At 45.1% G+C, this 10,942-nt stretch overlaps 1 protein-coding gene across 6 annotated transcripts in view; it reads left to right on the top strand.

Annotated features, from left to right (window-relative positions):
• The first annotated feature begins 9,273 nt into the window (after positions 1 to 9,273).
• NPAS2 (neuronal PAS domain protein 2) overlaps positions 9,274 to 10,942 on the top strand; it is a 199,227-nt gene continuing 197,558 nt past the window's right edge. For 2 of the 6 annotated variants that reach the window (XM_048857779.2, XM_048857798.2), the window contains exon 1: positions 9,288 to 10,184. In XM_048857779.2, coding sequence (XP_048713736.2) covers positions 9,910 to 10,184 — 275 coding nt within the window. In that variant the 5' untranslated portion in view covers positions 9,288 to 9,909. Of the gene's footprint in view, positions 10,185 to 10,942 lie in introns of all 6 variants that reach the window. The other 4 variants (XM_048857758.2, XM_075130506.1, XM_048857768.2 and 1 more) reach the window with 4 other exon arrangements.

Genomic DNA, 10,942 nt, shown 5'->3' with positions numbered 1-10,942 from the left:
AAAGCTCATGTAATCTGATTTCATGCAGGAGAAATGTATGTGGAGAGTGCAAGTAAAATCTACTCCACCCCAAATTTCAGTGAATGAGAGAAGCTCAAGTGGACTTCCCACCCCACAGCCACTACTCCAAACTATGAGCTAGATAAGGTTTGCCACCTTTCTAATTGCTGGTAACTGGCGCTCCAAGACCCCGAACCTGCCCTGCCTCTTCCGTCAAGGCCCCACCCCTTCTTTGCTTCTTCCCTCCACGGCCCCGCCCCTGCTCTGCTTCTTCCCCCAAGGCCTCGCACCATCGCAAGCTCTTCTCCCTACTCTGCCCCTCGCTCACTGGATCAGCTCAAGGAGCCTGCCTGCAGGTAGGAGGCAGCCCTGGCTGAGCAGGGGTGGCACGGGTTAATGACCCAGCACCTCCCTTGCCCTGAGGTAACTGGGATTTTGGTTTGGGTGCCATTTAGGGTTGCCAGGTTCCCTTTTCAACCAGACTTTTCATTTGTGGCACCTGGACACAGAAGCCAAAAACTGGACTGTCTGGATAAAAACTGGATGGGTGGCAACACTATTAGTGGTCACTACCTCTTCAAAGCATTGCCAGCCCTCCAGGATTGTCCTGGAGTCTCCAGGAATTAAAGATTCATCTTGAATTAAAGATTATGTTGTGATGAAACCTCCAGGAATACATCCAACCAAAATTGGCAACCCTACCTCTTCATGGTATTTGCACAGGTTGTCAGGACTACTGCATGTGGGTAAATATTGATCTTGTGGCTTCTTCCCTCTCCCTCCTTTGAACTGTGTACACTGTAACCCTCCACACTGGCCTATATAGGACTGGCAGGCAGACACTAGGCCAGATCCTCAGCTGAGGTTCTGCCCTCTCTCTGTGCAGCACATAAGGGTTCTACTGACACCAACACTGTGCACATTCTCCATCCCTGACTTCAACACATGCTGCAGTGCAGGGTTTAAGTGTGCAGAGGCTCTTATGCTAGCAGTACTCAGCACTACCCACTAATGAGTGCAAGTCTACAGACTGTTATCTATGTGAGTCAAAAAATATCTTGTAGTGGGCCGGCTGTAGCAAATATGTAGAGGGCTTACTATACTTTATAGATGTTAAATTGGTAAGACTAGTTTTCATGACTGTTGTATTTTATGCATATTCTGCTGATTAGTTCAAAAGTAGTTGAAGACAACGTATGTTTGTGTCAGTGCCCACAGCTGTCTTTCTGTCCCTGTGATTAAAAGGTAACCTCCTTCCTTTCATTGGAAACCTCTGGGCCTGAATCTGATTGCAAGTCCACTTGCATAAATAAGGGAAAGTCTGTTTGAGACAATGGAGTTATATCTGTGTAAAATCAGTGTACTGAAATCAAAGTCAGGCCTTGTGTGCTTTAACAATCTGCCTTCTCCACAAATACATTTGAGGAGCAAATACCTTTCATTGCTGAAATGATATTGCCTACAATATCTGCTGTTGCTGGAACACTATGAGTACTTCTGAAGAATAGCCTAATTATAGTCATCTAAGAATTTTTTCCCATCTGTTTTGCTCATTTACAGATCCCCCCATATTCTCCTTATCTCCACCCATCCCCCATCGATAGTTGCCTTTTCAACACTTTCTCCCCCTCAGACTTCTCCCATCACATATTTCACTGTGAAGTCCATTCTCCTCTTATTGTCTGAGTACAGTTTCCATTAACCATTGAGTTAAAGGGTGATTTATATCCCAAACTTTGGTTTTGCAAAAACAACAAAAAAATTAAAAACTTTATATTACTAGAAATCTTTCCATTCGTTTGTGTTTAAACATCCTTCTGCAGCATTTGCAGTGAAATCGTTATAGCATTTTAAATGAGGATCAAAGTGTGGAGCTGACTAGCAACTGATGAGAAACAAAATTGAAGCTGTCTATTTTCATTGTCCAGACTGCAAGTAAATAAACAATAAATGGCAAAAGTAAAATAGATTTTTAAATATCTTTTCATTTTAATAAGCTACGGCTATTAGTTTGAAAAGCATGGCAATTTATTTTTAAATGTACAATTTAACTTGACAGTCTCTTTATTGTTAATGGGCTCATGGGAGTTATGTATATGGTTGCACAGACGTGAGTATATTTCAGTAGAACATTCATAATGCCTCATTGACATACCGCTGACTTTTGTAGTTAAAGCTACATTGAACCAAAATATTAGAATGGGTTGCCAAGAGATGATCAAGACTTAGAGTCTTTAAATCAAGACTGATGTCTTTTTTAAAACATATGCTCTAGCTCAAGATGTTGGGCTAAATCCAAGAATCACTGGGGAAAATTATGTAACTTGTATTATGCAGGAGGTCAGAACAGATTATCATACCATTACTTTCTGGTCTTACATTCCATATACTTAATAGATTTTATCAGAAAAAGTAATGTGACTTGAGCATGTATCCTATAAGTTCCACATTTTAAAACCCCGGAACAAAATTTTCAAACTTGGTTTAACTAGCACCTAAATTCAGGCTTAGGTATCCTATTTTATGTTCATAATAACTGCCGTTGCTCTGTACTTCAGAAAAGCATGCCATCTGTTTAGATGTTTGAGTTATGGATTCAGGTGCCTAACTATAAACACCCAAGTTTGAAAATGTTTATCATTACTTCTATTCTTTATTTAATCTTGAAGATTCACAGTTAACAGTCATGTTTTGTTATGTGGGTTAAATATTTGGAGTGGCAAAAGAGCAGGTTTGGATGGTTAGCGATGGAGATGGAACCACAGGAGGTGAGCTTTAAGGGAGTATTTGAATAAGGAGAATGAAGGTTTTTGGTGCACTGGAGGTAGGTAGTTATTCCAGATATAGGGGGTGATGTGATAACAGGTGCAGGGTCGTGAATGGGAAAAGTAGTCAAAGAAGGTGGTAAGGAGGGAATAGTTAAGAGAGTGTATGAGAAGCAGGGGTGACATTGTGCTGAGCCTTGAAAGTGAGGATAAGGGGTGGGAGGGATAGCTCAGTGGTTTGAGCATTGGCCAGTTAAACCCAGGGTTGTGAGTTCAATCCTTGAGGGGGCCATTTAGGGATCTGGGGCAAAAATTGAGGATTGGTCCTGCTTTGAGCAGGAGGTTGGACTAGATAACCTCCTGAGGTCCCTTCCAACCCTGATAGTCTATGATAAGGAGTTTGAACTATGGGCCTGATCCATCTCCCATTGGAGTCAATGGAACAACTGGGTATCAAGCCCCACATGTTGGGGGGACTGGTTCTCTGAAATAGAGAGGCAGAGGATTCCAGGTGAAATCTACTGAGAATCAGGATCCAGGGACATATCTCCAGAGGTTTGTCTTGACTAGGAAAGGCAGTCAGGTTTAGTTCAGATTACCTAACGTGTGCTACCGAAACCTGGTGAACTCTACCCTTTTTTCTAGTGTAGATGCCAGGTAACACAGCTCAGTTTTACCTTGTTGAATTGTAGTGTGAGCTTCAAGCTAAGGGTGTTACTCTCCATCTACCCAAGTTTAGCTAACCCCATGCTAGCTACGCCCATCCTAAACTCAATTACTTTTCCTAGTCAAGGTAAAACCCCTGGTGTGAATGCCTGCCATTTTGTTCAAACTACTTGAGTGAGAAAACATTGCTTATATAGGCCAAGATACACATAGAGTTCCACTGGAAAAAAGCCCATAGTTATTTCAGTGACAAACTATGGCCACGTCTACGCTGCCACTTTTGTCAGTAAAACTTATGTGGCTCAGGGGTGTGAAAAAACACACCCCTGAGTGACATAAGTTACACGACAGAAGCGCTGGTGTGCACAGCACTGTCGGCAGGAGAGCTTCTCCTGCTGACATAGCTGCCGCTGCTCGTGGAGGTGGTTTTATTACGTTGACGGGAGAGCTCTCTCCTGCCAGCATAGAGCAGCTACACGAGCAGTCTTACAGCGGCACAGCTGCATCGGTACAGCTGTGTCACTGTAAACTCGCTCATGTAGACATGGCCTATAATCCTGTTCCCGACCCACAGTTTTGCTCTATAGGAAGTCTGCAAATGCTCAGCCACAAGATGCCAGAGCAGGGGTAGACTTCAAGACTTTTTCACATTAAAACAACTGTTTCACACTTTCTTGAATCTATTCAGCAACTTTTTCAAATCATTCCCTTCTTTCTTCCCTCTTTCCCTGCATAAACCTGCTTAAAAGAAAACCTCCCTTAGCTCCCCTGTCTAGTGCTTGACCTACCTTGCATAAAAGAGAAAAAACAACCTGCCATGGTGAATAAGGTTTGAATGTAAGACTAATTTACTCCCTTCTTTCGAAAACCTGTGAAAGAGGTAAAGTTTTGTTTAAAAATGCACCAGGTTGATGATGCAGAAAACCCAACTCATTGTCCCTTTGCTTGTAGGGATTAGCAGCCAGGCAGAAAGGCAGGGAACTTGGCCTTCTATTTGGACACAGCCTGAAGATTCATTAGGCATCCTAGCTCCAAGCGTCCACGAATCCCTGTGCAGTCCTTTCAGGCATCCCTCTACTACTCCCCTGGCATTTATGGGCTCTGCTGCAATTAGTCTTCCCTTTGATGATTGTGCATTACCTCCCCCTCTGAGTCAGTGATAAACCACAGATGGGAAGTTAATGTTGATAACTCTGAGCAGCATTTACTTCTACAGAGATTTCTTCCAGAAACATCACAAGTCTGTTGGAGAAGCATACCACCTACAGCTGCTCCTTGTAGGCCTGACTTGACGTGGGTGAGGCCTCATTTCTTGGGAGACAGGATTAGGGAGGTACATGGATCAGCAGGCTGGACACAGAATGTCTGTACTAGCTAAGATAAGGGGGGACACTCAGGGAACCATTTACCATGGACAAGATAACAATGGATAAGATAAATAAGGAACGTAAAGATGAGGTAACAAATAAATTGTACATGGACAGAGTGGGGACAGAGCATGTTGTATAAGGATTGGTTCCTACAAGGTAACCAAGCCAGTCCCGAAACGTGTGATGCAATGTGTAGTAAATGCAATCTAATGTGTAAATGTATGTCATAACTATACATTTAAGGGTATCCTAGAATTCCTCCTTACCTGTAAGGGGTTGAGAAGCTCAAATAACCTGGTCAGCACCTGACCAAAAGGACTAATGGGGAAAGAAGATACTTTCAAATCTGGGGGGAGGCTTTGTTTGTGTGTTCTCTTGGGAAGCATAAACCATCCTAAAATGAGTCTCAATATTGCAAAAAGGGTAAGTAAATAAGGCAAGGCGTGTTAGATTATCTTTTGTTTTAGCTTGTGAATTTTCCCTTTGCTAGAGCGAGGTTTATTCCTGTATTTTGTAACTTTGAAACTAAGCCTAGAGGGAGTTCTGCTGTGTTTTTGAATCTTTTGTTACCCTGTAAAGTTATCTTCCATCCTGATTTTACAGAGGTGATTCGTTTACCTTTTTTAAAAATAAAATTCTTCTTTTAAGAACCTAATTGATTTTCAGTATCCTAAGACCCAGGGGGGTTGACCTGTGCTCACTTTGTAACCAATTGGTTAGGATATTATTCTCAAGCCTCCCTAGGAAAGGGCTTGGGGGGATATTTTGGGGGAATAGGAACTCCAAGTGGTCCTTTCCGTGATTCTTTGTCTAAATCACTTGGTGGTGGCAGCATACCGTCCAAGGACAAAGGATTTGTGCCTTGGGGAAGTTTTTAACGTAAGCTGGTAGAAATAAGCTTAGGGGGGCTTTCATGTGGGTCCCTACATCTGTACCCCAGAGTTCAGAATCGGGAGGGAACCCTGACAGTATATAAAGGAAGAAGTTTGCTGTGTAAATTTAGATGTGTGGTATGCCCTGTAACCACCCCCAGTGCTTGAGCTTAATCAACTCATGCACAGTTTGATGGTATAGCAATAAAGAAACCGCAGTGATGAGTTCGGAGTTAAACTGAGTTGCTGGGAACTGAGTGGATAAGGTCTCAGAAGCCACCCCAACATACTCCTGAGTAGATAGGGACTCAGAAGCTAACCCAACACTCCTCACATTCACCCGCCCACCACTTGCTCCAGCTAACAGAAATCACATGTGGTTCCAAACAAGGATTGTTCATGTGAGGGACTGCCTCCTACTTGGAGTTAGGGGAGCATGTTAAGTACCAGGTGATGGCTGCCAAGTATTTGTCCTTGTTTGCTGCCCCTTTTGACATGGAGTGTAGAGCAGCAAAGGGCCCAAAGGATGTCCCATCATTTGCACCATCACAATCTGCAGTATTAATTAAATGAATCCTTACCCATCTTCCTTCACTTGCTCAAAAACTTCGAGGAGATCTTCAAATTCCATTTACTTGGTCTTCCATCTGCTGGTTTTCTATTCTCTTAGTTCATGTTTCCCACTTCCAATGATCCTTACTTAACCTTTGCCATTTTTGTTTTTCCTTTACAGTAACTGGAGATTGTTTTTCCCTCTGTATAATGTGCACACACAAAGACCATTCCAAATGTAGGTTTTATATTTAAATTATTACATGAACCAAAATATATTACTAATGCCCTTTAAAGACTGAAATTCAAATGATCAGATTCCACATGCAGCATTATAAGCATTAATAAAGGCAAGGAAGACTGAACTTGGTAAGTTTGTGGGGGGGATGGTATGATGAGGTTGCCTACACTAGCATATGACCCATCTGCGACTGCTGTGAGCAAATGTCTCCAGCTGCTGGACATAGGTCAGTAGATGGGGAGGGCTCTGAGTTACTACAGAGAATTCTTTCCCAGGTGTGTGTCCGATGGTTCTTGACCACTTGCTCAGGGTCTAATTGATCACCATATTTGGGGTCAGGAAGAATTTTCCCTCAGGTCACATTGAAAGAGACCCTAGGGTTGGTTTTTTTTCCCTCTTCCTCTGCAGAGATCACTTGCCGGTTTGAACTAGGTAGTAAATAGTGGATTCTCTGGAACTCAAAGTCTTTAAATCAAGATGTGAGAACTTCAGTTACTCAGCCAGAGGTTATAGGACAACCACAGGAATGGGTGGCTGAGGTTCTGTGGCCTGCACTGTGCAGGAGGTCAGACTAGATCATGATGGTCCTGTCTGGCCTTAAAGGCTATGAATAAGACTCTTATGGGCCAACTTCTAGTTGGAACAAATGGGATTGCTACTTTGGGTCATGCATCTGTCATGCTGGAAAGCAATTTTCTGGAGTTCTTATATGTGGTATCAAGTCTAAGCAGGAAAGGTACTTTCCATAATTAAACTATAACAATTTATAATTACCTCAATACAAGTTCTAATTAGTTTTTTAATGGTTATTGTTTTCACAATGCAATTTAAAGTATCAGTCAATGAATACATCAAGAGAAATTCTTGCTCTACTTTTGGCAAATCTGCATTTTACTAGCCACCCCAGTGTTACATATGAGATGTAATGTATGAATTAAATAACAAATGTAAACCAGCTTCACTTTTTTATTTGTGCACTAAAAGTTACCACCTTCTGCAGGATAATGTTAATTAATGTCTGCATTCTAATTTTGTGTATATTCACTTGTGTCTTACAGATTGCCCTTCCCAGCTCAATGGTGCATATTCCACAAGGCATTCTGTTCTACAGATTTTGAAAATACGTGGTCATGTTCTGGAGGGATTTGGGTATTTGTGCAAAAGGACTGGGATACCAAATCATGTGGTATGCAATCATAGGACATCTCTTTTTTCATGACCTTACAAGGCCTGCAGACTTTATGTGATACCTTATTGTGCAACACAGGGGAAAATACATCAGAAACAAAAAATGTCTTCTGCTCCACTCCTCATGTGATGCTTTATTCCCTCACACACTTTTAGTTTGCCAGAGGATCATTTAACCATTGTTTGGCAATTTCCAAAGGGGGGAAAAATGCTGGGTTCCATCCAAAGGAAGGGAGGAGCTTTTTCAAGTTTTGTATTTAATCTGATTATAAATACACTGCTTCACCCTTTTAACATTAATCATGTCTGTGCTAGAAGGGAGAGTACAAAAGTGCCTGACTAAAGAGTGCAAAATTTTCCATAGTTTGGCAATTCAAACTAACGTTTCAAATATATCATACCCAGCATCAGAAAGCGCAGCAAATCAGGAGCAAGCCTAAAAATAAACAGCTTCTCCTAGGATCTAACACATTTCCTTATATCTCACTGGCCACTTTTCAGAAGGAGTATTAGACAAAAATAATACAAGTGGGAAATAAAGAGAATGACCTACTTTACAAAAAAGAGCTCTCTGTAAAGGTTTTGCTCTAATTGACGGTGTGGAGTTGCATAACCAAATAAGGAGTTACTGTTTATGCCTGTAATAGCTGAGAACCTTGCTTTAGGTAATGGAGTTCTATGGCCTGATACTGTTCCCACTGAAATCTATAGCAAAGCCCCTATTAACTTAAATGGGGGCAGGACCCATAGTCCCCATTATGGACCATGCCCTGTTATCCTGAGGTCATAGGATAGTCAATTAATCTCATGTATTGGGAGATACCCATCAAGATTTAGACAGGGAGGAGGCAAGGATACAATGTTTTGTGCTGCTATGCCTTTTCATGGGATCGGAATATTTCTCCTAGTTGTGGATCAGAGGTTTGTGAGGTTACTCTTCAGTTTAAGAATTGTGCCTTTGAAGACTGGGCTGTTAGTGAAAATATGGTATTTAACACTTCTGCCATAAGTAGCTTGTTGGGTTTTAGTTGGCTAAACCTGAGGATCCTCACTTCCTATAAGGGGTGAGAAGGATGGTCTTGGAGTTGAGTCTTTGTGTTTCAGCTTCCTCAATTATAAAAGGGGAGGAGTGATATTTACATCTCTCCTTGGTGTTATGAGGTTTAAATAATTAATATTTATAAAGGGGATCATCAGATGAAAGGCTCAGATTATCATTGTTTGTAAAGTGTGCATATAGCAGAGGGTTGTAGGGTACAGCGATCCTACCCTCTCTAACCTGGGCACTATAGCAGGAGAGAGGCATAGATAGAGAGTTTAAACCCACACTCTACATTTTCTGGTCAGGTTAAACTGCGATCGTTCCTTAGGATCAGGAACACCGCAGAATTAGCAAAGATCAACTGCCGCTGTATGCTCTGTCCTTCACTGTGCTGTGCATATGTATAAATACAGCCAAGTTGATATTTGCTCTCGGCATTGTGGAGAAACCCTCCCTGTTTTTTCTTCTTCTGTGCTTTCTCTCGCTACAGCGTCTCCTTTTCTTGGATCCTCGCCTGTCTCCTCCCACAGAAAGGGGGTGGGAGGGAGAGAGAAAAAAGGTCACGTATGTTTGGAAAAATATGTAGGTCAGTGGAACATTTCCTGCACTTGTGCAGAGGGGAGGCAGGGGAGGGAGCGCTCCTCTCCTTCTCTCTGCAGCTTTCTCTTCCCCACCCTTTTCCTCCCAAAAGCAAAACCACCCGCTCTTCAAAAGGGGGGAGACGGGAAGCGATCACCGGGTCCCTTTTCAGCCCAGACCAATTTTACAGCCTAGCTACGTTTTCCTTGCAAGAGAGTCCGATTATAGAAGCAGCCGCCGCCGCCTCCCCCTCCAGCTAATTCGGCAACCAGGCGCTAACACCCCGATGATCACCGGGCGCAGGCAGGGCTGCGCCCCAAAAGCTGTGCTGAGCGGGGGTGGGGGTCGATGCAGGATTTGCTGGGAGGATGCTCCCTCCTCGCCCCCGGGGCACCAACTTTAAGGAGAAGTCCCGGGATTGCAGCCTCCCTGCCTCTCCCCGCGGTACATTTAACTTAATGCCCCAGGACTGGCCCCAGCCAGCAGCCCCCCTGCCCCACGACTTCCTCCTCCTCGCCCCGCAGCAGCCCGGGGTGCCGGCTGGTTGGCGGTTCCGGTCGAGCCCGCGCTGCCGCGTGTCTCTGTGCGGTGCGGCGGGCAAGCGGGAGCTCGGCATGCGGCGTCCCCTTGCACCATGAGATACAGCGGGGGCAGCAGCAGCAGCAGCAGCAGCAGGAAGGCGGCGGCGGCCAGACCCCCGGGCTTGTCGTGTGCGAGGACGAGTTTGCCGGCTCCGGAGCCTGGCCCCCTGCGCGCGTGGAGCCGCCGCCGCCGCAGCGGCCCCGGGAGGCACCACAAACCCAGCAGCCGGTGTCAGAGCGGCCGCGGCTCCCGCGCTCAGGTCGCCACAGCGGACAGCAGCAGCAGCAGCGGCTGGGCTAAGCCGGCCCGCCGCCCCCAGCGCCCCAGGTAAGGCGCAGCCCGCCGCTCCACGCGGGGGGAACGGGGACAGCCAGCGAGCCAGGGGAACTGGCTTCAGCGTGTGTGCGGGAGTGTGTGCGCGCACTCTGACACACACATCGCTGGGTCAGCCCCGCTCACACTCCTCGCGTTTTCCGCGCCCTTAGGGGCAGGCAGACGCACGGGCACACGCGTGTGGACGCCCGCACAGCTCCACTCTGCCTGGGCATGGCCGGTTGCCCCCGCCCGACCAAAAGGGGACGGAGACTGAGCCCTCAGGGCTCTGCCCCAAGCCGCCCACGCCAGGGTTTCATACTGTGTGCGGCGGGGTTTGAGAGCCTGTGGCCCTCCGTCAGAGGCACATGTACACAGCCTCAGGCACGAGCTTCCCTTCCTGGCTAGCCGGGCGGAGGTTGTGTCTTCTGGGTTACTCACCCATGCTGTATAGCAAGTGGTTTGCATTTTAATGGACATCACCTCTGGCAGTAGGAGGTGTCAGCGAGAACTTGGGTTGTCAGCTACTGTCCATTCAGAAAACACACACACATACCCACACACAAAGGTGTTCGTTTTAATTTTTGAGTATTTGGCTTGAACATGGACAGTGAGTTGGGAAAGCACTGATGGTCCCATTGCCTCAAATATTATCATATGGTTGCAATTTGTCATCTTATTCTGTGGCTGCATTCATACAGGACTGAACAGTGATCTGGGCATTGAACCTGCAGTCCTTATTCAAGCAAAGCTCCCATTAAGGTCAGTGAGAG

The sequence above is a fragment of the Caretta caretta genome, chromosome 1, assembly GCF_965140235.1.
Source record: "Caretta caretta isolate rCarCar2 chromosome 1, rCarCar1.hap1, whole genome shotgun sequence".
NCBI lineage: Eukaryota > Metazoa > Chordata > Testudines > Cheloniidae > Caretta > Caretta caretta.
The sequence above is the reverse complement of the archived record's forward strand: the minus strand, read 5'-3'. Positions and strand labels throughout refer to the sequence as shown.